We start from the raw sequence: 27,980 nt of genomic DNA, 5'->3' as shown, positions 1-27,980 counted from the left end.
ATAAAGAAAAAAAAACATTCTTTATAACAATCTCCACATAACAAATTGTGCGTAGAACGGTTGTCAGGCAAGAGAGAGTCGTGGAGCTGCGCACTAGGGGGGCTCAGACTTTCCCCGAGGGTATGGATGGTCTAGCGCTGCAGTAGGTGTTCGGGTGTAGATCCGTCGCATCCAGGAAGTACAAGGCAGGACTTGTGAAGATGCGGGTCGGTGCGTGGCTGCTCTGGGCGTCCTGGTTCTACACCTGGGCAGAGTACTCGCTGCTCTGCAAGTGCCAGGACATCTGTCCGTCGGAGCCGGGGTCGGACAAGAGGTCAAAGAGCCGGGTCAAGGAGCACGTCCGTCACGGTTTGGGACACCAGCACACGCCTCATAAGAACAGGCCACACCGGAGAAAAGGTAAGCCCTTCCCTCACACAGCTTGAGGCGTCTTCGAGGCGGTGCGACCTGTGGCAGATGGGTTGATGTGTTTCATGGGGCGCCAGTGCAGTTAGGCGTAAAGGTAGTTAGCAATGTTCTGCTATTAACTTCTGGAGCGGCTCATTGTACAGCCATAGTCAAGATCAATCGCTAAGTCGAGTGCAGCTGAACAAAACTTTGGATTCATTTCTTTTGCCTGTGGAGGAAATTCTTGTCAAAACTAAATGAATTGTACATGCATAAAAATGAAATTGACTTATCTTTATTTTGGTAATACATTAAATTGGTTATTTGAAAAAAGATTTTTTCATCCATCCTGTATTAAAAAAACTTGAGAATGATGTTACTGTGAAAAGTTATGTAAGTCGTACTTATTAGAATGTTAAATGTCCTTTTGGCGACATTGGGAAGCTATCTGCCCGAAGCTATTATGAGAATCATAATAATGTTCCAACTGTGGAATGAAACATAAAAGTTTTTGATCAGTTAACAGACCACAGGATTGACTTACTAACTTACAAAAGTTTAATTGCGAGATGAAGAAGATAGTGCACTTCTGAAAGACAGATATAATAATAATATACAGTAATTATTTTAATTTAAATTTTTCTCAAAAGATTGATTCACCAAATAAGATGGAATACAAAAAAAATGATATATATATGCTGATGGAATGCAATGACAATTTGAAAAAGAAAAAGATAATTTCTTGTGACTTTATAAAAAAGGTACAATTTCAAATAGCTGTAGTTTTCAGTCTTTAATACTTTCAATTGATCACAACCATTAAAGAAAACAGAGGTGCAGCATGTACGAATATAGAAGAAAAATTTTGTTTAAACTATCTGAAAGCAGTCGTTCATGCTGACAGCGATTGTTTAACTAGGCCACACAATTCCTTTTCAATACACACTTGAATTACACTTAGAATTTACTCTTAAGTCACTTTTTATCGCATTCCTCACTATAGCTGACACATTCTTCCCTTTTCTTCCTCCATCCCGCCCTCTTTGCCTCGTTCCAACACTTCTTCTGACCTTTGGTCCGCGGCGTGAAAGAGGTTCATTCCCTCGGCACATCTCGGCCCACCACCATTCCCATGGGCTGTGTTTAGCCGGGACTCATCCTTCATCCTCTCTAAACCTTTTGTTGTTGACTGAAAGCTGGCCGATGCCGGGGCCATCTAGCCCAAGTTGTTGGATCAATATAAGCATCCATCACTTAGCCCCGGCCCTTTCTGGGCTCCACAATGAACAGTTCACTCAACAATACTTTATTTATGTGTGCTATTGGACGGAATGAACTCGCGGTAGTTCACTGTTTTTCTGGGCCGAGGATCTGGGATAATTGGGTTAAAACACTATTAGAAGCTTGAGTGTTTTCTCTCTCCTCCTCAGACTTAAACTCCATCATCATCAGCTGATATATAGAAAATAGAGTGGGAGACAATATGATAAACTTGTCATCTGGTATTTCTTCTCTACAAACTTCAAGTAAATTTCTTTCTTATTAAGTGGTTCTTATTACATGGTAGATGATTATCCCATAATCCATTAATTTTGGTAAGCCATTTCAAGAAACTGGTCTTATGTATCTTTCAGCTCATGTAAAATATACATAGGACAGAGACCATAACCTTAACAATATAAACTGAGCTGTGGCATGCTTACTAACAGTTGAAAATACTTTGTAGACTGATTAGATGAGGGAAAGATATATCATTTCCTTCTATTGTTTTGAAGCATGAGACTCTGAACTTCCTGCCTCCCAGCAGTGTGGACAGAGCTGCTGCCACAAACTGTCACTGAAAAACAACCTGGAAAAAAGAAGATGGGAACAGTGATGAATGTTTTTCTTTTTACGGCTTTTGCTTGCATGATTTTCTAAAAACTATTGAATATTGATACTTATCTTTCAAGGAAAATTCCACCCTCGGATACTCTCTTAGATCTCATCAATCTGTGATGTTCACTGCATTCCAGGAGCTATTTTGTGATGAATGTTATAATTTACATTTTTGGTGTACACACCAAAAACACACCACCCCATTGAGAATGCCTTTTGACAACCCCCACAGAATGGGCTGAACTTGTTGTGGGTTGGACCTGACCGGAGTAAAGTTAGTTTGATGTTGGGTGTTGGATTTTGATCATTTTGGCAAAAAAGTGAAATACTTACCAGAACAGAGAATATTGGTGGATCTTTGTGAGACACAGTTGCTTTTTCTTTTGTTAAACAAATAGCACTTCAGAGTTGTTTGGCTCATTTGGATGGAGACACTCAAAAAGGCTCTCAGTTTGCTTTCAAATCGCCAGGTTCACGTCTTAGATCCAAACTCCCATTGACATTACATTGTACTGAAAAGGGGGCCTGCCAAATTAGCATCCAAGGTAGGCTACATAAGCTGCTCATGTGACCTGACCCAGCCGGGCCTGGCAACTGGCTCTGGAGCAGATAAAAAAAAAGACTTTGCTATTGAAAATAGGCGGCATTCCTCTTTAATTTAGGGTGATAAGATTGATGTTATTTTTTTTTACATAAAAATCTTGCATAGTGCAGCTTTAAGTAAAAATTGACGTAATCTTACTAAGTACGGCGGTGTCGCCATCCTGTGGAATAACAATGACAGGAATCTATTTTCCATTCCCAGTCTCGAACCATCAAGTCTTCCATGTTTTCAAAAATATATATATATAAATAAAATTTAATAAAATTTGTAGGACTAGTTTGTTTTTTGTAGCCTTATTGCAAATTCATAAATGTTAAATTTAAATTTTTATCGAAGGCAAAAATTGACTAGCTGAATGACTAATATATAACTATGCTCTTTACTCTGATCAGAATCTGCGTCAAGCCAGACACAGACAGCTAATAATACCGGAAGCTTTGCTGTTTTGCCTTTAAAATAAAATAATAAAATAATAATTATTATTTTTTTGTACAACAAAAGAACAAATATTAGCTTGTACAGAATGACAAAATCGGATCAATCCTTCTGTTTAATCATCAGGTTAAAATACGTGTGACGAGTGAAACTGAATCTGTAAAATAAAGATAAAAAAGGATTTTATTCTGTCACGTTATTGTGTACGTTTTGCCAATGAGGCTTTTATTTTGAAAATCGAGACGACCAGAAGCTCCATTTCATTACGGTTAGTTTGACTTCGGTCAGTCACAGGAGAATACGAATTGAGTTGGCGCTGACTGTCAGAATGTAGACACACTTTTACTTTACATTTAGACCGGAATTTTCTTTTCAAGAAAAGTTGGAACTTGAACTCGTGGTCTTTTTGTTGTAGCATAAAACCTAAACGAGAAAGAAATCGCCCTCTAAATTGGCCATTCAGTTGAATTAAAATGCGTAAAAACGCTTTACATACGCTGCAATAACCAATTATCAGCTGGTCTGGAAAATATCCACGATGACCAGAAGCGTTTTCATGACAATATTGTTACCGGTTTTTGGAGTCCTTGTTAACTTGGCAGGTAAGTGTTACTTATCTTAGTATTTTAACAATATTTCTTTATCTAATCATGTTTCTCCTGTCAACTTTATTATTTTCAATCCAGCTTTGAGACAGTAAACACGCGACAAATAACCAGTGGCACAAAAATAACTATGCTAGGCTAATTCAATCAGTTTTAGCAGGATACATCATAGCAAAGTTATGTTATAATAGGAATAATATTGTCACACCATAGGAGATAAAAACTACCATAAACTAGCCTACTACCTAACTAATCTCACTAGTGAGTACTACAGGCACACAATAAGTCCCTATAGGAATATTAAAGGAATATTTTAGTGATACCATAGGAGATTTAAAAAACACCCTAAAGTACAATGAGGTCTCTAAACTCACCATTGAGTATCACAGTCCCCACAGGAATATTATAATGATTTTTTCATTTTTCATTAAAAATCAAACTTGATAGATAGGTTTTACTCAGCTATCACAACCTTTATCAAGGCATTTGTAACCTGTCTGTCATTAAATGTGGTTCCAATGTGATTTTGAGAAAACCACCATTTTTTCTGTACCAAAGATTTCCTATGACTTGTTGATTTGACTGTTGTAATGAAATGGCTAAGAAAGATGCAGTAGCTTGGCCCATTAGGTGTGGAAGTGATGGATTTACAAAGTCCAACACTGCATGACAGAATATTACTATTTCTGGCTATACAGCCCTACCTTCAGCACCACTGCACCATCTCCACTGCTGTTAAAACTCATAGGCTTTGGCCGATGCTGCACCATTTGCAATTAGGACATTTGACTTTCTTGCTCTAGCATGCTTGATTTGGCCAAGTGGGCCTCAGATTGTGAAAATAGGTAGTGAATACTCATCTGCTTTGGGTCTTAACTCCACTGGGTTGCCGCTCTCACTCAGATTGTGTGGTTTGATAATGATCAGACACAACAGCTTTGTTTAATTTGCAGATGTGGATGGCCTAATAAGCAGTAATGATCAGAGTGATAGGGTCAAGACAGCACCCTTGCTCTAAAAGAGATCACTGTGGACTGTAGAAAGGTGACAGCCAAACACACTGTTTTCATTGATGGGTCGTCTCTTGAAATTGTTCCAGTTTTAGATTCCTCAGTCTCCCTCAGATGGACTCTGAAGATCAAGTGTGTTCTCAAATGAGCACAGCAACAGCAGTACTCTCTGATGCATTTGAAGAACTGTTGTATAGTGAAGAGGCATCCTAAAAGCTTTGCTGTCTCCCATTTCATTCATTCCTTAGTGAGCATTAGGAGAGACAGTCTCACCCATGGTAGCGTTGTAGTGAATTCAGCTTTTTACCATCCTCAAGGTTGTCCAGTTCAGATAGAGTGCACTCTGAATGGCACTTATAGGCAAGTCAAGTCTAAATTGTTCCAAAGATTCAAAGTTCTTTTTTAATGTTTCCAAGTGTATTCAACAGTTGAAATGAATTAGAAATCATATCTTTCACCTGGTCAGTGTACTTCATAGAAAGAGCAGGTGGTCCTAATATTCAGTGCACTATATACATGATGTCTGTGTGTGTGATACATAGCAATAAAGAAAATAAAACACAGGCAATAACTTATCGCTAAGGTTTCATATGTTTTAGATGGCGTGTTAGGTGACTCCTTACTAACATACAGTAAAAACTGAAATAGAGAAATTAGATTTCTGTGCAAAACTCCAGTTCAGTTGTCAAAACACTGTTCTTGTTAATTACATAGGACATCCAAGATCAAAAGTCAAAATGATTCAATAAAGCATTCACTTGTAAGGATTCTAAAAAAGTAATTTAAGTGCAGTATAACTGTACATGTCTAGAAACATTGTGTTGTTATTCCGTATATTTTTTTATGCTGCCTAATACATTTCTGGGAACAAATTCCTTAACACAAGTTCAAATGTATTCCACGAGTTCTCAGCTGTAATAGCCGTTGGGTCGTTGTTGTTGTTTGCGTGCCAGTCTTTCTAAATTTACTTTTAGGATGAGGAGAGCATGTTAATTTACATTTCCTCCTGAATAAATAGCGCTCAGGAATACACTGAGCACTCCATGAGTATTTGGACAGTGACACACCGATGTTTTGGCTGCAGTCTCTTTTTACTTTAATGTGAAACGACACAATGACAATGAGGTTAAAGTGGCTATTGTTTGCTGTAATTTGAGGGTATTTCCGGCTATAGTGAATGGAAACAGCTCATGAAGTGCAACCCTTTTGTAGGTAGTCCCTCCCCATGTCAGGCAGCCAAAAATATTTGGCCGGGTTAAGATTATGTTCAAGTTATTTAAAAAAAAAAAAAAAAAAAAATGTGTGTGATGGCATCTGAAAGATTGCAACCCATAAACATCACCAGACGTTTGATATTTTCTCTTTCCGGACATTTTGCAGCCTTTTATCTCTGGCATATCTGGCAATATGGAGTACACAGTTGGGGTAGATGAGAATAATGTGTGTGTGTGTGAGAGAGAGAGAGAGAGAGAGAGAGAGAGAGACAGGGAGAGGGAGAGGGAGGTATCTGTAAAGGGCCAGTTCCCCCAAATCCTGTTAGCCTTAATGGCCTTTTTGACATTATCCGTTTGCAACTTTCCTGAGATTTGCCGACATTTTCCTGCTGTTTTAGTAGTCTTGAGTGATAAATTCTCAAGATCAAAGCGAATGCAATTATGGCATCGTGTTCCATCACTTGAGGTGGTTGAGAGAAAATTAAATACACCCACATTTTCCAATATCTATATTAAGCATCTGGACTTCAGAGGGGAACACAGTCGCTTTTGAATATATTTACAAGAGAATAACTGTCCAGAAAATTTCTTTCAACCCACTCACACAACGCAAATTGACGATGTTGATTGCATTTTACTTTAACTTAAGAAGCACAACCCTGAATAATAAGTACGCTTAAAACGACAGAAAATAAAACATCTGAAATGTAAAAGTTATGTTGTGGTGAAATTCGTCTTTGAGAGGGTCTTTTGTTCTGTTGCGGATGTGGTGTTGTTGGGGGAGTTCCAGTCTGCTTTTGTTGGGGATGACGTTCCTGAGACCCTCCAGCTTCCTCTCCTGTGCAGGAAGCCGATCACAGTTCCCCCCCCCGTTTCCTTGAGTGTGGTCATCCAGTACCATGGGAAATTCAAACAATGGCATTCCAGTGCCGCTGGCTGCAAATAGACATTGTTTGTTGGTAGCAGGGCTTAACGTTGTTTGTTGTGGGTGTTCTGTTGCCACTGAAATGAACCCAGAGGTGATGTGTTACCCGGTGCCAGGGGCTGCTGTTTGGGTGTGGCAGTAGAATAAGCTTAAATTCTTATATCACCAAAATTACAAGCAAGCAAAGGTCAGGAATGCAAAAATCATGCTTTAGTGCTCTTACAGTATTCCTGTAACCCTAGAATACCCAAGAATGTAAGAGCAAAGTGCAAGGATAAGATATGGAATGAGACCTAAGGAGAGAGACAGATGGGGCTTTTGGGATTTTTGTCTCTAACATTTTGAAGGAACTTAAAGACCCCATGAAATGACATATTTACTTCCTTGATTTGATGTCTTTCCTGTTGAAACAGGATGTTGGGGCGGGACACAATGCAGTGAGGGATCATTCAAAAGTCTAAACCAACGGAATATGAGTCAGGGAGAGAAATGCAGTTTTATTCGATGGGAGGGGTGCAGAGGGGCGGGATTGTTCAAGAATCTGATGGTTTTATTGGTTGGAATTTATATTTACGCCTACTAGTGCAGCATGAGTTCACCATTAAAGATACTCTGTTTTCCAGGAAGCATGCAAAAGTTAATTTAATGGGGTCTTTAACTGAAATTCAAATGCTTTCTCTGCATTTCTAAATCTGATTACGCTGAACCACAACCTAAGCACCATATAGAAATATCACCGCTTCTGCTCCCACACATACACCTGGACACTTGCCGATCTCCATAACATCTCTATATCCTCTTCAGGGTCCAGAGTGCGTGGCGAGGAGACGGTGCCTCGCATCGTCCACCACCCCTCCGACGTGGTGGTGAAGGTGGGCAGCCCCGCCACGCTGTCCTGCCGGGCGGACGGCAGCCCCGAGCCCGCCATCGAGTGGCTGCGCAACGGCCAGCCGCTGGAGACGGACAGGCGAGACGGCCAATCGCAGCCCATGGTTTTGTCGGAGGGGAGCCTGTTCTTCCTGAGCGTGTCGGGAGGCAGGCGGGGCCAGTCGCACGAGGGCGTCTACGCCTGCGTGGCGAGGAACAGCGCGGGCAAGGCCACCAGCCGCAATGCGTCGTTGTATATTGCAGGTAAGACTCCAAGTGAACTGTGTACATTGAGCGTTAAGTGATGTGATAAGGTGTGTGTTTACGTGTGTTACGTCACTTCCTTTGAGTGGATGAATACGCGCAGACAGAATATCATGTATTCCAACCAAAGAAATTAGTCGGTTTAAGTGTTTACATGACTATTAGCCTCTGATATTCTTCTGTTGAAGGGTTTATCAAAGGTTTATACCATGCCTTTCATACCGACATTTAATGCGTAATCTGTAGGGATGAGACAAAATATCGTCATTCAATATATCGCGATACAAAAAAGTGACAATACGTATCGTGGGGCAGAAAAATGAATCGTGATATTAGCTACATTTTATTCTGCTGTAGTAATCACAAATGAGATGGCTTGACCATCTCAATTTCATAAGCTCTCCATCCAAACATTTGACATTTTTAAATTGTTTAGATTCTAGCAAGCCATTGTCATCACTACAAAGATTTGTGGCTCAGAAATAAACATAATTCTGCACAGTCAGACTTTGTTGTCATTGAGCTTTTATTTATGACATCGTATCGTGGTTGTATTGAATCGTGAACCACATATCGCGGATCGAATCGTATCGTGAGTTAAGCATATCATCCCTAGTAATCTGCTAGTCATTTCCGCTTTTATTCTGATTATTCCCATAATTAAAGTAATATTAGGCTCCATATATACATGATGTTGAGAAACTTGACAATGCCAGTACGGGAGATTAGGCTTGACTGAACTAAACACACACATACATACAAACACGCACAGGGGACACACACATATACACAGACCTGTGAGATATGTGAGCTAATACCAAAGGACTTGATGCTATCTACTCCAGGGAGACCGTATCTACACTTCAGATCCCCTTATCTACAGGTCAGATCCCCTGCAGCTACTTCCTCCATCCCCCACACCTATAGGAAAGTGTCACACACACACATACACACACACACACACAGAAGGATGATGGAGATGTATGTGATGACAGAGACAGAAGGGTGCAGGGGTCCAATGTCAATGTTTGTCGGAGGGGAGGGGGTCAAACAGTGGCAGTAATTGACCTCCGACTCCCCCCGCTGTTTACTTATCAGGATCCCTATGCAGAGCTCCACATGCAGCAGCTACTCTTCCTGGAGTCTAACAGGACACAGAGCCTCAAAGCTGCAATGGGTAACAACAATGTGGTGACAGCATGGGGAAAAAGCACATTAGGACAGCAGAGAATGAGTTTCTGTCTGTAATCGCACCTAAAAATCTTGTGTTGTTTTCCGACATGCATATTTAATGGGGTGGAGAGAGTGGATTGTGTGAGAATTGTTTTGGTCAAGAATTAATGTAAATCTTGTTGTTTGCTGTCATTACCTGTCAGCTTTTGTATGAAAAGCTTAGTCACTCAGTTGGAGAGTGAAAAGATGTTTTCAATTTAGTGTTGGCTAATGGGCTTTAAAGGAAGGTTTACTGTCTGCCTTTGTAGCTGGTAATGAGTAAAGTCCACTCAGTTTTTACGGCTGTATACATACTGTGTGTGGTGTGCAGTGGTGTTTGGTTTAGGGACTGTAAAACATGTCACCATTGGGTGCATGTCTAGTGCTGTCAGAACTATATGTGTATATACAGTATGTAGGTATACTGATAATAATGACACAGCAACGTTTGTCTGTAAAATATCTGTCCATTTGACCTTGCATCAAATGGGGGTCTGTGGCAGAATGTGTGTCTATTTGGGGATCCAGAACATGAAAATGTTTGAGAATCTTGGCATTTGAATATTGTCAGGTTAATTTCTTTGTTTTTGTCTTCTGAGTGCAACCTGTCCAATACTAATCATTTCTGGAAAGGTTCTTTCAATTTTTTTCTGATGTGACTGCCTGTTCATTCACTTCAACCCAGCTGATGGAAACGCACCTAATTTCAAAAGCTGGCTCAAAATTCACTCGACAATTGAATGGAAACATCACTACTGATGGCATAGGAGCTTTCAATTCAATTAACTTCAAGGAGATTAAATTCAAGGAGAATTCAATTAACACTCAGTTCCTGTATCTGAATTTCATGTGGACTGGGTTCCCACACAGCAAATAAATGAAGCACTGCTGCTCAAGTGTCCTGGTCACTTCATGCACAGCCAGTATCGCATTTACACTAGAGTGGTGTGAGATTGAGCCCTCAAACCTTTGTTCCATGTTGTCATAGTGTTGCGGGAGGAGTTCAGCGTGCAGCCCAGCGATGTGGAGGTGGGGGAGGGGGAGGTGGCTGTGTTGAACTGTGGTCCTCCAGTGGGACACCCCGAACCTAACGTCACCTGGAGGAAGGACGGCCTCCCCATCAACAGCACTGACCACCACTACACTGTAAGACCCCCGAAACATGATAAAGTTTTAATATATTGTGTTATACTGCATATATAGTGATGTCTATTTAGTGTGTTGTCTACAATAAATTCATATAATGTAGATTTATGTCAGCCTAAAAAGGTGGGTAGACTCCAAATATAAAATGTGGGTAAACTGGGTTTAGATGGGCTTACTCTCCATTACATCCCTGTTTATACTATTAAACCAGGGGCACTTTGTCTATAGATCGTACTATATTACCTACAGACAAAGTGCCACAAGTTTAGTGGTTCAGAAAAATGACAAGTAATAAAGATCAAATTGGCAGCAGAAAACAGGCATGGAAACTCACGTATATACTGATCATGTGATTCATTTCAACTCCACCACAAAGCAGTGTCCTAAAGTTTTGTCCAAACCAGTATTAAAGATTGAACTGTTTTGAAATAAGCAAAACAGATATTAGATCATATACTACTGTATGTATTTTGTACTGATAAGTGAGTAAAACCATGCAAACATTAAAGAGTAGCTAAACCCCCCCAAACCCAATTCAGTGTAAAGCCTGACATCTGATGGTAGAAAGCATGCCACTGAAATTGCCATCTGCTATTGGCTGATCTTTGGTGCCAGGTGATGTCACCTTCTATCACCTGGCACCAAAAATCAGTTACTCTTTATCTTTTAAGTTGAAATGGAGGTTTTCCGAGTGCAGTGGTGTGACAGGACAAGTGCATTGCATATTTGCTTTGAATGTTTTAGATTTATTCCTCTGTAGACTTGTGTGTTTTCTACCTGCTCATTCTAGTGTGTTTGTGCTCTAGGAGCTGAGTGGGAAGCTCATCATCGCCCCTGCAGAGAGGAACCACTCTGGTGTTTATGTGTGTGTGGCTAGCAACACTGTGGGAGTGAGAGAGAGCAGGGCGGCTCGGCTGTCTGTGCTGGGTGAGACAACATTCCCATTAGTACTTGATACTAGTGTTCTCACAATACCAGAATTTTGAGTTGAGTTTTATTTGGTCCCATGGCAAACAAGAAAAATTATCAGCAGGTTTTGATGTTGGTTTGGTGTCTTTGTTGGATCTGTAATAGGGCTGAACGATTTAGAAAAAATATCTAATTGCGATTATTTTGACTGATATTGCAATTGCGGTATGATTTGCAATATTAGAGGGAATGATAATTTTTACATCGTTATTCTCATTTTCATTGAAAAACGTATTAAAATGATTATGGTGTGTTTTTTGCGGGGATCTGTACCAAACAAAGATGTTTTCTTAAGTCTGTAGAATATGACGTGTAGGCCAGGACATCTCTGCAGCACGACAATATTTAATTTAAAATTTTGACACACATTTAGCCTTTAACAAATGCACCTCCTGCGATTTGAAAATTGCAGTAGGCCATATTGCGATTTCGATAAAATTTTGATTCATTGTTCAGCCCTAATCTGTAAGTGAAATAGTTCAATATTTCAGTGCTGGTACCAGTATTCTCAACCAGTGTAGTTGGAGTGGGATCCAGTTCAAGATGTGGTGGACTGTTTGACACTGTTGAATTTTTTCAGCTGTTTGACTCCGACTCCGACTTCTTCTTCTTCCTTTTCCAGTCTACACATATACGCTCTCTGGAGGTGACATTGAAATGGAATGGAACGTTTCTAAATTTCAGTAGTCTTTTGTAGTGGTATTGAAGTAGTATTGCAATTTCAGTTATCTTAACAATGCTACTTGTTGCTGATATGACCATAACACCTCTGCTCAATAGATAAAAGCCTAACAGGTTGTTTTCCTTGTACTAGAGTTGCATATGGATGAAAATAAATTTTTAGGGGTTGTATCAACATCAGTATTGACTTTCAAAAACATTTATTAGTTGAATCCTATTATCAATTGGGCTAAAATACCATAACTACTGCAAACAACACAACAACCAGCTACCACAAAGACCAAAATGTCCAGTGCAGCTCTGAATCCCCCTTCCCTCCCACTGCAGCCAAGCCTGTTTTGGTGCTGAAGCCAGAGAACGTGTCTGTGAGAACGGGGGAGTCGGCCCAGTTCTACTGCCAGGCTAAAGGAGACCCTCCGCCTGCTGTGGTGTGGAGCAGAGAGCAGGGGCCACTGCCCAACGGCAGGTAACCATAGGAAAATACAATAACACTAGTTCCATTCATAGAGTCCACTTTATACCTCATTAATGTTGATTTATGATATATTTGTGGGTGCGTGCAATCATGGCATTTCTACAACTAGCAATTCCATGATGTGCATTGGTAAAAACAGTGTATTGCATGTACTATGTAAATGCATTTGTGGTAAAAAAAATACTGCGCCCTAATGATTTTTTTTCCCAGTTCCTCTAAGAAATTGAAACTAAAAATAAATGTCTGACTTCAGACATCTATTTGTATCATATACAACTTAAAAATGTTGTAAACTTAGCAGGGCAGAAAGAATTGAAAAAAAAAAATAGAAATTAAAAAAATAAAGAAGGCCTGGACAAAACCATGTAAGAACAAGTACTTGGTTGCACCAGCTTTGGGAGGGATCTTTGCCTCCCAACACTTCCAGTGGCACCTTTCTTCTAACAATGAGGCCAACTTGTGGCTTTCAAGTCTGAGTATAGGTGTTCAGTGCAGTTCATAATAGATCATGACTCAATGGACTATAGAAACATCCAGTATTTCCTCCTGAGCCATTTCTGTATGCTTCTTGATTTATTGTCTGAGGTCTCTGTACTGCTTCATTGCCCACAGCCTTCTATGAAGGCCCAGTTTTTGAACATTGGGTTGATCATTTTATTCCCAATGGCCATGATAATCACCCCATTTTAATATGGAAATGGTCACATTCGAGATATTTTAATTGAACTTTTGTTAAGGGTGACAGTAATTTTGCCCAGGGCTTTTTTATTTTCAACAACAATACCCAACTTTATAGCTTAATTATTTTTCTCCCTGACATTCTGAGTTGTAAATCAAACCAATTAAAGTGCCATGGCAAACAAAATGTCAATTTCAGTTATTTTAGAAGAGATGGCAAAAAATGAGAGGGACAGTAAATTTGACCAGTAATTGCTCTGTCTGTGTGTCTAGGTATCTTGTGGACCCAGACCAGACTCTCCAGATCCACTATGTGACAGCCCAGGATGCAGGGAAATATACCTGCACTGCTGTGAATGATGTGGGCGTGGTCACTGCCAGCGCACAGCTACTGGTCGAGGGTAAGACTAATCCCTGGAGCATTAAGGCCAAAACCAAGTCTGCTCTGTGAGAGAAAATTGACACATTGACACTTTCCCCATATATTTCTGCTCTTTACTTGTACAGATATGACCTTTATAACACATTTAACATTAAACCAGAGTTCCCTAAAATCTGCTGTACAATGCTCAGTTTTAATTGAAAGTGGAATCCTGACAGCCGACAGGGAAAAGTATATAATAAGGGGCTTAAAACATCCCATTTTTAAATAGCAATGTAATGGCACTGCCGTAACAAAAGGGCATATCGGGTTTGATTGTCAGTCTATTCAACCATGCTATGGCCTGAAGCATTAATCAGCAGATGAAGAATATTTGCATTATAATGCTTTTCCTATGAGCTTTGACAGTTCAGCCTGTATGTGTGAGCATTAACAAGCCTCACAAAACTAGAAACAAGAGAGCAAAGACTAAAGATGTGAACAAGTCTTGGAGCTGCACCACTGTCAGCGAACGAGAGACCAGAGATATTGAAGTAATAATCTGTGACATTTTCATATAAATAAATGTCCATTTTGCTACTCTCTATCATCAATTGATATTCAACCTACAGCCAGCCCATGAAAGCTTTTACATTTGCTGTTCTAAACACCCAGCGTCTGGTGGCTCTTTCCTGGGAAAATCCTCTGGCCCAGAGGAAATGATGCATTGCCTGTTTCCAGTTTGTTTGTAATAAATAGAAGAAGAACTGTGTAGTTAGCATGAGCAGCGATAGCCACCATGGCTGAACAGACAAAGAAAAGAGCGCCACCTACAGAAACTCAGACTGCATCAACAGAAAATCCAAGGAAAAGACACCACAGTACTGGACACACTGTTTGACTGACAGGTGACTTGTAGCAATTCAAGAGATAAAGCTTAATGCTTTAAGTCTTCGTTGTCTGGTTTTCATCCCTTGGCAGAGGTATTTTTTCTAAATACTGTCTAAAATCTTAAAGATAATGTGATTTCACTTCAGCGTATATTATCACTGCCAAGTTATTTTTTGGTAGAAATACATTTACCTTACCTTGATGGCTGTTTTAATGCTGCTTCTTGAGGCTTGCTAGATGGTAAATAGATCTTCACCATGCTTTGTTGTCAAAATAACTGTGCAGAGTCCAAGCAGGTAGTGGACTTGAAAGACCAAAAGACTTCAGGAGAGTAGTGCACACTCTTGACGGATTAACTGATCCATCTGAGCGATGTTGACCTTGCCTGCTTGTTTTCACTCTCTCATTCACTCACTGTAATATGAGTGAAATATGATGGTGGATGTGATGGTGGAGGTGAATGTGAGTGAAGACAAAAATGAGTAATATTCACTAGTCTGATCGGTATGTTGTCTAAAAGGGCTATACACTGTGTAAACAATGTGTACTATGGATAAAGCTTTTATCTGGTCAAGAAAGCAAACAGTGATCCAGCCTGAGGTGTGTTGAAGCAGGAGCTATTTATTCCAGCAATCAAATCAAGTCTCTATGAAGTACAGTAACTTTGGCAACCTGAGCCTAACCTTTTCCTGCAACTCTCCAGTAATGCAATCAAAACTAGACCCAACTAAACTGGTGCATAACAAAAGCCAGATACAATTAGGCTAAAATCTATGGAGAAGTCTTAAAGAAATGCACCTCCATTTCCCAGCAGTGCTTATTCCAGGATTCTGACCAGATGGTGCCGCAATTAGGCCAATTAGGCTGTTAGATATGACTTAAGATGTTAATTAAACTCCCACATCACTCAAAAACTTTTTCTTGAAGAAACTCCAATGGTAAAACAATGGCCATGATGACCATTTGGTGTGTAATTAGTTTTCACAAATCTTGTTTTATATGTCCATCATAAAAAAGTTAAACTATTCTTTTGTGTTTCCAGAGGCAGCAAGCACCAAGCAGAAAGACCTCCACAGAGAGCTGTCGGCCCTGCGAGTGGCTCTGGAAAATGTCACCATCATGGCCCCTGGATCCAACATGTCCCAAGTACAGTGGAAGGTATGGGAAAGCTGGTTGGTTGCACATGATGTAGGAGGAGGATTATATCAAAATTTTAATGTGTGGTCTTTGTTACTTGCCACAGAGTGTTGGATTCATATCACATTAGAGAGAAGTGAACTAATTAATAACCAACTACCAGCTGCAGAGCATGCATGCATTATTACAGGTGTAATGAGCCAACTGGTGCTTTCTCTCTGGCCAGCTCCAGTCCCTCCCAGCCCAGCCACATTACCTGGACGGTTTTGAGGTCCTCTACCGCTCTCTGCTGCCTGCCAGCTCCGACTGGGCAGCGAAGAAGGTGACACTGCCTAACTTCCAGACCCATGTCGGCCCCTTAAAGAGAGGCTACAAGTATGAGTTCAAAGTGCGCCCCTACGGCAGCAACTTGTATGGAAGGGAGAGCAACACCAGGCACCTGAGAGTTCCTGAGAGAGGTGAGAATTTGGTTTGTTTAGTATTTGGTTTGAGAGTGCTTGGCGTAAAGGGACCCATTGCTTTGTGGGTCTATACACATACAGTACAGTGGTGCTAAGGTGATACTAGCAAACTTTGCTGTCTTCCCACAGTGCCCAGTGCGTCGCCGCTGGCTGTCTCTATAACGGTGAGCCGTGAGTACAATAACACCGTCCACCTGAGTTGGGAGCCTCCTCCTCATGAGACCCACAACGGTATCATACAGGGCTACCAGGTAATACATACATACATACATACATACTGTATATACACTCTTATATCCCCAATGTTAGATAGAGAGTTGATTTTAAGATGTTACTCATCACATTTAATGCATGGCTAGAGATGAGAGGGACTTTTGACAAAGGCAGGAATAGAGTTGTAGCAGTCTAAGCAAGCAGAGATAAAAGCATCAATGACTTTTTCCAGATCATTTAAGGATAAAAACTGTGTTTCTCTGCCCAGGTGTGGTGTGTGGACTCAGCGGAGCAGCAGTATCAGAACTGGACAGTGGACAGCAGCCGACACAGCCTGGATATCTCTACTCTCAGCCCAGGGAAACAGTACTGGATCACTGTGGCAGCTGCCAACGGAGCTGGACTAGGAAAGCAGAGTGACCCACGTGGATTTGTCATAGGTGAGCAACCTGGCACTTTGGGATAGTTTAGTAATAAGTAATTTGTAACATCAGTATCAGAGCAGTGCATAGATAAAATGCAATCTGTGTCATCAGCGTAGGATATGACCACATCGAGAGAGTAAAGTAGCCTGACTCTGTTTCTCATTTTCTCATTATTCTACCCACTTCCTCCTCTACCATTCTCTCATAATTTCTCTCTCTCTCCTTCTTTCTCAACTTCTTCCTGTTTCCCTCTCAGAGCCCCAGAAGGGTGGGTCCCCCCAGTCAGACAATGAAAGTAGGGATCTATCCCAGGTCCTGGCCGTGCTGCGGGACCCGGTGTTGATCGGCAGCATCGGCGCCCTCCTGTGGTGCATCCTGATGGCTACAGCTGTCTGCCTCTTCAGACGCCACACCAGGACAGGCCACCTGGTGCCAGGCCATGGCAAGGCTAAAGGTGTGTGTAGAGGTAGCTTCTAATCATGATGTATTATAGTACTCTAATTAGATTCAAACGAATATCTCAGCTTCCCCTGCAGGGCTTCAGGGACTGCCACAGACTTGATTCAATCATTTCAAAACAACCAAAGAGCTGTTCTTCTCTATTTTTTCTTAGGTTTGCACAAACTAGCCAGTGAAGATCTCATCATAAAGCACAGGTAAAATGGAGAGAACCGGCACAGCTTTCTGATAAAAAAAACATTATGTAAAAGTAAAATGTAAAATGAAATGTCACTTCAGTCATAAGAAAATGTCAAGCCATTTAAAAATTGAATTTCATTGACAAAAAAAATCTGCTAAAGCTAAATCTGGTTTCTACTGATACTGTATATTAAATTTACATTGATCTCATGCAAACTCTTCAAACCCTGAGATTCACAAACCTTATATAATCATTATTTACAACAATACAGAGTAGTGATATTCTTTCAATGAACAACAAAAAGCAGACTGTGGTTACATGATGTGTTAAAACTGGCCAAATACTTGGTGAGGAAAAATAAAATAATTAATAATTGAAATTGGCCAGGTGTCCGTTTTAGTTGCTTTTGGGTTGATTGTCCCTCCAGTGACATGTGCTGCCTCTTCTACAGGATGGCAGCACCAGACTCCCCATGGATCTCTGGAGCATGGAGACCGGCCCATTGTAACGAGAAGTACCAGGGCTTATGGGCCCAAAATCGGGAACATCCAGGAATCAGGAGTGCCAGTGAGTATTGACCCAAACCTTTGCACAGATGAAGAGGGTAAAAATGACTGACTTTTCACTTAATTATTGACGGCGCTATTTCCACAGTGCCATGGTCATCAAGAGCCAAATTCAGGTCAGGTCAGTCAGTGGTGAGACACTTCACTTCACTCTTCTACGCCATCAAACTTAAAAACGGTTTACAGTACTTGAGAAAAGAGTTTTCTATAAATCATGGTTGTTCTTAATTGAGCAGTATCTAATCAATATAAGGAAGAAAAAGTTCTATTATAGTCAAAATTTGGCTTTTTTAAAACTATGCATCTTCACACCTTAGGTACAACTTTTCACACAACTCCCACAGTCCTCTTCACGAGTCTGTACTTGTTCCTCTTTGTTTCACTAGGCCTCCCCATCACAGCCAAGAAGGACCCCAGCTGCCTGGACTCGGCCGTCCCCATCGTGCCCGACAGCTGCGGCGTCTACGGCACATTTTACGTGGACCTGACGGGCAATGGCCTCAAGACCTTCAACAGCCCCGGCCGTTGTCCCAAGATGCCCCACGGTCCGTCCCATCAGCACGGAGATGAGACCATCCGGATATCCACCCAGCCTGTCGCAAAGAGCCCCGGAAGCCGCGAGGCTCTGCCGTGGAAACAGGCCGTACGCTGCCAGCCCAAGATGGGTGTGCTGAGGGAGTCATGGGAGAAGAGCCACAGCAAGCAAGGTGAACAGCAGTGGATGGCCGTGAATGTCATGTAAATACCACTACTGGAGTTTCTTCTCCTTATCTCCTAATCCTCCTTCTCTGTTTGTATCTCTGGCTTCTGCTACTTTGTTTTCCAATACAACAGAACTTCAACACATAGGGAAGCCTATGGTCATGGAATATCATGGAATATCTTTTATATCTTTTCCACATTGTTTCACAAATATATTGCATTAGATGGCAGTTTTCAGCTGTTTTTCGCTCCACAGAAAGTCCATCTGTAGTGGAAACCAGACTGTTTAGACATGGAGTTTTACATCAGGGCCACAGTGACAACTCTGACATTGACTTACAGGATGGTTATTTCAAAGGATCCACTGTCAGAAAGGAGTTAGGGGATCAAATGTTGGAGAATATATAGGATAACATGTGTCCTCCAACATTAGGATAACTCTTTCCTTTCCCCACAGAGTTGCATGCAGTGAGCAGTGTCCCCCTGGTGCCGAACAGGAACCAGGCCTGTCCAGCCAACGCCTACAAACAGAGACTCAGTCACCTACCACCGGGCCGACTTGGTACGGCACAATCTCAATACTGTCAGTACTTTTCACACACCAGCTCTTGTCTCAGCAATAGAAGGAAGACGGAGAGAGACGAGAGAGAACAGTGTGTACAAGTGGTTCCCAACCTTGAGTCTAAATATTTCAGGGGTGCTCAAGGAATTTTAGGCAAATCATATTAGAGAGAGACCAGGAATTCAAGATTAAATTATTAGCCCAATGTAATCCAGTCATTTCAGATGGTATCTGTAGTAGAATGACTATACCAGATGAAATTCTGCTCTTACCAACTTGAGCTGGGTTAAATGATAAGAAGTGTATGTGAAAGTTTTGCACACACACAATGACTCTGCCTGTTTATAATGGGTGACTTAGTGGGAGCCTTGAGGGAAAAAAGTACTGGGAAGCACTGATCTGTTTTTTGCCAGTGTTGGGCTTCTCACTTAGAACAGCCATAAATTACACATTACTCAGTGCTCATTTCAAAAGTAACATTATTACTTATTACTCCCTGGGAGTAATAAGTATATAGTACTTTTCTGTTGCACCCCCAAAACTGGTGATTGCAACCTACAAAAATCAGGAAACCTTAGTTTCCTCTCCTGTAAATGATTAGGGAAACCAAACAGCATTGATTTTGAATGTTCTTGTCATACTTTTGCTTGTAAAAAGTAGTGGGAACACTTATAGAGAAAGTCAACTTAATTTCTGCCATTTCTCATCCAAGCTAGCTCAGTGGAAGAGGATAACACAACAACTACTTATAGCTAAACAAACTGGGAAGTAGAGGTGTGATTTAGTTTTTGGATAATTCAACTGAAATATGATATTGTTAGGGGGTGACAAAAGTCACACTGAATAACACGTTACCTTCCCAACTTTGTGTACGATTATGCTGATGGTGGTGTGTATGTATTGTTATTCAACCTTTCCTATGTATCTGTTTGCCCAGGCGGACATCCAGACTATGTTAAAGTTGCCGGCTCTCCCCGTGTCCTGCATTATTCTGCATCACTTCACCTGGTGGACATGCTGCCCAGCCCGCCACCAATACCCATAGACGACACCACAGACACACACAGCCTCACCTCAGATGAAGGGTGAGACACACAGGGTGCACACACAGCTCGCACTGGGTGGTGGAAGTTGGAATTTGCAGTTACAACACAAATCTCCCAGCAACCACGTCTGGTGCCATCATGGTCCGGTGGAGAACAGTGCACAAATAATGACAACCAGGATAGAAAAAGAGATACACCTGAAAAAGATTGTGTGAATGTAGGTCAGTTCAGTAACTTTAAAAGTAGAAGTGAATAGTCTGATATAAATTTGTTTCCAAATTTATGACACAGTAAACTGTCTTGTCTTTAGCCCTAGTCTCTTTGGTCGTAGTACTCCAAAGCACTATATGAATTAACTGTGAATTAACCTAAACAAACAGTTACTTTTTGGCTTTGTTAGCTAGCAGAAAATTTTAATGTTAGCATGCGACTACTAGCCACTCCTGACGCTAGCTTCTACGGCAGACTATAGTGTACACCAGTGATTCTCTTTTTCATATCAAGGACCCCGTAATTTAGTCCACATCAGGGCCACGGACCCCCATTTGATGAGATTTTGTCTCTTGGACCCAAAACTGAGAATATTTTTAATGTTAGATATGATTTTGTCCAGAATCCCATGACTATCTGTATTATAGGTAGAGAGATAACAGTGAAACTATGATCAAAATAATAATTCTTCTACATTCTCCAATTGTGTTAACTTCTTGTAAATGAAATAATGCTTCATCAATTTGACTTGGACCCCCTGGAACCCCCTCAAGGACCCCTGGTGGTCCACGGACCCCACGTTGAGAACCACTGGTGTACACAACAGTGATAGTTAGCTGACCAGACTAGGGTTAGCTAGCTAACATGCTAACATTATCTGAACACAAAATCAGTCACATCTAACAGTGGTGAAATGATCAGTTTCTAGTCAAAAACAGCACAAAAATTAACCATGTCTGTTCACTTCTTTGGAGACAGACAAGTCTTACGTTTAGAAACACTATAAGCTATTCACAGCCACTGTTGCCCAAGAGCTGAGGACCTCCAATATGGCCTCCATATGTTACATCACCTGAAAACCCTCTACACACGCATGCACACACACTCACACCTCTTCATTCCATTGTAACTGTCCAGTGCTTCAGTTGCCCTGTCTTCCCATCCCTTCAATGCAGTTGAGTTTAACACCTGAAACAGGCAATGTGAGTAGGGCCACCTGTTTCCTTTGAGAAGATGAAAACAACAGAAAAAAACAGTTAAGTCTGAATAATCAAGCCAAAGGATGACGCTTACCAAGACACTTTCCTGCATTCACATCCTCTCTTGTCCTTCTCAAAACCTTACTGGTTAGAGATGACCTAAACTTCCTTCCTTTGAGTATGCTTTGCCACTACAGAGAGGCCAGAGGAATGAAAGAAAAACTAAGAGGGGAAATAGCCAGGATGGAAAAAAATCAATAAGGCTTGCAAAAAGATGATGTGTGACTCAAGGATAAACACAGGAAGAAAGGCTATCTCTTTTTTCCAAGACAGGAATGCTATTGCTTACAAGATTTCATGTAATGACTGGAGACAGGTGAGCTGAAAGCCTGTTGCTGCTCATTACCAACTAGAGAAATGAGAAACTGCCAAGAGAAGGGTGTCAGAAAGTGGAGAATTTTAGAAATGGTTTAGTTACTCCATTCACCAGCTACAGTTTGGTGGCAATTCACTTTCAGTTCAATCAATCCAGGAAATTGATTTTACTCGTTTTCAAAAACTGGATTTCTTTAATATAAAAAGGTTCTTTTATCCAATATGAGTATTTTGAGAATGAAAGCAGTTTACAATTTACATTCTGAAACAAATGAATTGAAAGTAAAAGTGAATCAACCCTTACAACCATTATATGGGCTGTAAATTCATAAATTGTAAAAATTCAGTTTCATTAACTCAATATAGCTGCTGTAGCCAGGTTAATTTTAAGAGCAGCACATCAGCATATTATTCAAGATTACTTACCATTTAGCTTCAGAGATGCTACAAGTTCTCATTTTCTCACTTTTGAGATAGTCACCTACTATCACTCAACATAGTGTATGCTAAAGTGTTAGCATGGAGCACTGGAGCCAATGATCTACCGGGGACACATGGATGATTTTGGTGTCTATGTTCTCATAATTTAGCAGGTAAGCTGACCAACAGGCCAGTCTCCCCAAAAACGTACTGGATTCCTTCAAAATAAAACGTCTTACATCCCTATCTCTCGCATCCCCCTCAGCTCCAGCCGTTCTACCAAGCTAACAGTGGACATGGGCTCTCTCCAGTCGGTGTGTGCTGCATCGGGCCACCGTGGGCACCCAGGACCCATCAACACGAACACCAGCTGCCCCTCCTACAGCCGCCTGTCCACCGCGTCCTACTGCATGTCATTGGACGAGGAGCAGGGTGGCACCCTGACATCGCAGGATGTCACCCAGTATCTGGAGCTCAGCCCTAAACCCGAGAGACACAGGTAAAGTTACAGTGGAGACCGGTGTTGAATGAGACTGGCATTGAGACAAGCTGGTTCTAGGTGACTAGCTGAGATCCTAGCAAAGGACTGAGGACTGACCACCCAGTTTTGTTCCACATCATTCTAGACCATCTATGTCTTAGAAGATAAATCAGTCAAGAGTAAAAGATTGTCTGACCTTCCAGATGTGGCCATTAACACTATTTGTTCTTCCCTTCCCATTTTGTCTCAGGCAGAGGCAACATAAGTATAAGTAGCTAGATTATGATACTGTAAATTAACAGTAATTAAAGAAGCTTCACCATGGCTGTTTGCCTCCACTTCAGCCCCATATGTTACACTGGTGCCATATAGTGACAGATTTCATACAAATCTGAAGTTGTTTTTATCAAGAACTACTACTTGTATAAATATAGATTTTACCTCAGGATGCTAACAGTAATTTGGTTTTTGTGTAATTTGGTCAAAATCAACTTCAAATGTTTTTTAAACAGAGATATCTGCAACTGCAGGCCATATCTTGTCATTTTTCCATTAATACCAATACATTGAAAGCAGTCTCCAAGCAAACTCCTCTAAATGACTTCATAGATTTGCTCCTCATAGCTAAACTCTAGCCATTGACCATGCCAACATACCCTCTCTCACCAGTGGCCTGCCAGAGCCTCGTCCCTCCCTGCCACACCCCTTCTCCCCCACCATGGGCTACATCTGCGGGCCGCTCCCCTCCGATCAGCTGGAGGACGCCGACGCCGCCAAGCGGGAGGCTCAGCCGACCGGCTCGCGACGGGCCCGCCTCCAGAGCACGCCCTCCTCCTGCTATAGCGAATGGGAGGGCTCGTTGTGGAACAGCTGGGGCTCGGTCATGGAGGACAACACGGCCAGCGCCCGGACCAGCCTCATCAGCTCGGTGGACAGCTCCTACATGAACGACAACGCCAACTACGCCCGCGTCCTGGCCGTGACGGCGGAGTCCACGAGCGGAGCCTCTTTCTCAGGTCAGCAGGGCAAGAATCTCTCCCGATTACTGATGCCAAGTGTATAAACCCAAGGGTCCTATTCAGGTTTCCTCCTCAGTCTGGAAGATCAGGGAAATCAAATTTGAGTCAGATCTCAAAAGTCACATCAAAATGACAAGTCTGACTGTAGCCATGTAGATCAACCAAAATCTTTAAATCTAGTCAAGAACTTAAGTCCTGTACAAAGTCTGGAACTTTGAAATAAAATGGGAAGTAGGAATGCTTGCTCTAAATTGAATAACCTGTTCGGCTCAGGGGTTTTTGGCAGAACAGGGAACTTTTTTTTTTTTCAAGAGGGTGTATACAGATTATACGCAAGAGGATGAGGGCCACGTGAAAAATTCATCTCAGAATTCTGAGAATAAAGAGAAAGAGATTTTCAGAATTCTGACTTTATTCTCAGAATTCTGACTTTAAACTCCCTCATCCTCTTCCGTAAGATTATTCAAAAGAACCAAAAAGAGACATGAATAGTAAGTGACTTCATGAAGAACTCAGGACCTCAAACAGTGGAGACCCTTGTGTTTACTGCATCTCTCCACTAGATGGTGCACTCAGTTCATCAGTTATTATTACTGTGTTGAAGCCCAGGCATCACGCAGCTCTCCCAGGACACAACTGTGACACAGAAAAACTGCCAAACTTAAACATCAGACTCATAATAAAGTTTTGAGTTTCTGTGTTTTTTTGTTTTTTCTCTAGCCTTTACAATTCTATGTCAGTGTTTAAAAAAAAAAAGCCAGACTCAGTGGACTCCTCTTAATTACAATTTGTACATCTCTCTAGCGTGCGTGTGTGTGTGTGTGTGTGCACTTAAGAGTGTGTGTGCTTGCATGTCTGAGTAGGTTCTCCATCTGTGTCCGTCCACGGTTGTGCATGTGTCTGTCGGTGCAATAGACAAAGACATTCGACATAATATCTAAGGTGGCACCAGGCAATTACTTAGGACCTTTCAGCAAATTGAACCGCCAGATGAGTCATCCTTTCTGCGGTGTCACCTCATCAGTCACTGCTCTCTCCCCCTCTGCATTCAACTTTACTCCGTTTGCTATATTCACTGTTTTCTACCCCTCCGTTTGTTTTTTTAAACACACAGCAGTGCACTTGCAACCCTATAAAAGAAATCATACTCTCTACACTTCATAATGCAATCTCACAGTGGGTGACATTAAACATTAATCTTATGAATCAGGGGCATTGCATCAGATGAAACTACAGTAGATCCTTACCCATCCGTGGGGAGTCAGAGCGGCTGTAATTTTCTTCAGGGTTTGGAGAATCATACATATTGTATTCAGGAATGAGGCCATTTGTCCATGTGACCTCATATTAAGTGGGCTTTAACGTAAGTGGGACCTTAAGGGTAATAGAGACGCCTCACCAGATTCTTTTTCCCTCAAGATTTGTTCAAGAACCCTATATTCCTGTCATATAGAAGCTACCTTTTCATCAGGAGAACGTTTAAAAAAGTTATTCAGTCGGTCTTTAGGACATTCTGAAGATTTTAGAGCTATTTTTGGCCACTTAAAATGCAGTCAAGTGTGGTAAGGAAAGCATTCTCTGATCTATTAACCTAACAACTTTACATTTGCCAATGCACAGGATCTGAGTTAACCATCCATTGCACTATCAACTAGGTTGAGTGCGCTGGCTTGGATGTGGGAAAATAGAGCAGGGTGGATTAATCATATGAAAACATAGTGGAACAGTTACAGGCTTTTTCCAGACCGGGATGCAGTGCAATATGCATTTTCACATTATCTGTATGCAGTATTTGAATTGGCAAGGCTTCTATAGCTTGTACATGGGATCCTAAATCCTACAATACAACCCTATTTCTCTAACAACTACATTTTCCAAGGTCTTTGAAATATATCAGTACCATTTTTTAGTAGTGTTTATTATGGATCCAGTAAACTTGGCAGAATCCAAAAATCGAGCGATGTCAAATGGCAATGTTTGCTTTAGTGCCTCAAACATATTAAAATAGGTCTTCAGTAACAGGCAGCTGCATCAAAAAGCCTTCTAAATTCACTTTTCCCAAGAGAGTCGACTTGAAAGGTGTTCCTGAAAGGTCTCCAAATGTTTACTTATTACACCGAAGGCAAAAAAAGGTTTCTTTTTTAATATAATCCCATCCACTCTCTTTTTTACCACGCATATCAACATGTCGTCCTCTTCCCCGTCTAGACTTCTCTCCGCCGGCCTCCCCCCTCAGCGCCTTGTTCCCTCCGTTCCGCGGAGAAGGCGACTCGTTCGGGGAGCCGGAGCCCATGCCAGCGTGGGACTGGAGCATGGCCTGGGTTGAAGAAATGGAGGCCCAGTACCGAGCCCAGTATCCCGGCAGGAACACCAACCCCTTCGACGCCTAGGGACCGGGCCAGAACAATTGCAGAAACACCTACAATTGCCAGAACAATTGCAGAAACACCTACAGAAACACCTCACAGCAACTCACAGGACTGTGAGACGAAGAGAAGGGACAGAAATGACACCACAACAGATTAATTTGCTTGAGAATGGTAGAATCAATTTTGACGTCCAAATATTTTAGGGTTTGAAGTTTCTAGAGATTTCCCAGTCATGAATAGATGAGTATCTGGGTTTGAGATATAATTGGAGCCAACTCCTTGATGTTTGGGACACCTCTGCTAAGTCTGGTTTTGTTTGTCTGTAATAGTTTTCCTTTCTTTACCTCAGGGCAGTCCAGCTACTATTTTGCATCCTTCAAACGGCTTTCGTCGAGTTTCAAAAGTCTCCTTCCCTTCTCTGCACGCTTTCCTCTCATTAGAGAAGAGGATAATGAGACACTTCCCTCGGGATGTTCTCACGCAGTGCGTTTTGAAAAGGCCAGAAAGACACAAAGACAGGATGCAAGACAGTGAGAAAGCAGTCATTAGGAAGAAGAAGAAATACTGTAGCGGAGCGTTCGTCAGAGCAAATGTTTGTTTCCTCTGTGTGTCGCAGGATTTTCCGAGGGCTGAAGTCCTACCAAATAGAGCATACCATAGCTACTTTGTACAGAGCATTTTATAGATCATTCAGTCATAATGAAGTGTAAATATGCAGCATATTCAACACGTTATTTAAAGAACTTTTTGAATGCATTCCAAACCAACCTCTGCCTTGTTATTTCTTTCATTCATTTGACATTTTAGGAAGTCTTTTGTATTGTTAAGATATTTTTTGTCTTTATAGACTGTCTGTCCATTTTTGAAACTTAGACAAAGTTCGAGTTAGTAAAAACTTAGGATATGTAGCAAAGTTGGGTTTTTTTTAGATTTCATTCTGGTGTGTTCACCATTAATTTGAACTAAGTGAAGGTTTAACCTTTGAGTAACTTGAATTTTAGTAAGAATTTGACAAAAAATGATTTTTAATGGCATTGCTGTGTGCATAGCTTAGTCCTTGCATGCATGCTGAATGTTGCTTAAATTCACTAATAAGTTGTTAAGTATTTACATGAAGTCCTACATTTTGTAACGATTTGCAATTTTTCTGTGAATTACAAATTTGTATAGTTTTGAATTCAAATGTTTGTATTAATTGCAATCAAGTTTAACAGTAAAGTTTTACAATTTGCAAGGATTTTACAGTTTTTGTATGAATTCGCTCAGTAGCCTAGTGTCCTAGCTGAGCTGAGGAATAATTGTCCCTGCCATATTAAATATTGTATGCAACAATATTTGACTATCTGAAGCTGAAATGATTCAGTGTTTTCCTTCGCGGCCTTGTTAATAATAAGAAAGCATCTCTCTAGTCATCATCTCTGACTGGATTAAGGTTCTACAGCAGTTAATGTCCCAAATGGAAAATTGTTTCGGACACCAAGAGTTACTCTATTGAATAAATCAGTGAGCAAACAAACCGGACATCATTGGCATCAAATATACAGTGTGTATCAAAAGTCTATACACCCTTTTCAGTGTTCTAGTTTGTATTGCGTTGAGCTCTGAAATGAAAAACTAATTTTAACAATGCATTACAAATGGGCAACTAAAACATCTTGGAGCACGCCCTTCAATTAATACTTAGCAGAAGCACCTTTTGCTTTTGAATTTTGATATGCACTGTACACACACACTTCAGAATTCAGTGTCTAACAGAGGTCTTCCATTTTACA

General features: G+C 41.2%; 1 protein-coding gene across 1 annotated transcript; it reads left to right on the top strand.

Moving 5' to 3' along the window:
* Positions 1-200: 200 nt before the first annotated feature.
* Positions 201-27,508, top strand: robo4 (roundabout, axon guidance receptor, homolog 4 (Drosophila)). Its single transcript, XM_071525395.1, has 19 exons — positions 201-399; positions 7,863-8,189; positions 10,390-10,547; positions 11,354-11,474; positions 12,525-12,663; positions 13,624-13,751; positions 15,645-15,760; positions 15,966-16,197; positions 16,330-16,451; positions 16,682-16,853; positions 17,095-17,292; positions 17,452-17,494; positions 17,930-18,045; positions 18,431-18,751; positions 19,204-19,308; positions 20,246-20,393; positions 22,605-22,838; positions 23,490-23,836; positions 26,048-27,508. The coding sequence occupies exons 1-19, from the start codon at positions 201-203 to the stop codon at positions 26,227-26,229; spliced, it is 3,408 nt and encodes a 1,135-aa protein (XP_071381496.1). The 3' UTR covers positions 26,230-27,508.
* The last annotated feature ends 472 nt before the right edge of the window (positions 27,509-27,980 follow it).

Source organism: Centroberyx affinis, unplaced genomic scaffold (assembly GCF_046629955.1).
Source record: "Centroberyx affinis isolate AG114_WGS23_722 - 3 ecotype Tasmania unplaced genomic scaffold, CSIRO-AGI_Caff_v1 ptg001291l_1, whole genome shotgun sequence".
NCBI lineage: Eukaryota > Metazoa > Chordata > Actinopteri > Beryciformes > Berycidae > Centroberyx > Centroberyx affinis.
This window is presented reverse-complemented; position numbering and strand designations above follow the sequence as displayed.

Bases quoted from the DNA above. Each gene is read 5' to 3' on its own strand.
- robo4 (XM_071525395.1), top strand. From the start codon at position 201: ATGCGGGTCGGTGCGTGGCTGCTCTGGGCGTCCTGGTTCTACACCTGG. The intron at 400-7,862 runs GTAAGCCCTTCC...TATCCTCTTCAG, and splicing joins CAGGCCACACCGGAGAAAAG to GGTCCAGAGTGCGTGGCGAG. The intron at 8,190-10,389 runs GTAAGACTCCAA...ATGTTGTCATAG, and splicing joins TGCGTCGTTGTATATTGCAG to TGTTGCGGGAGGAGTTCAGC.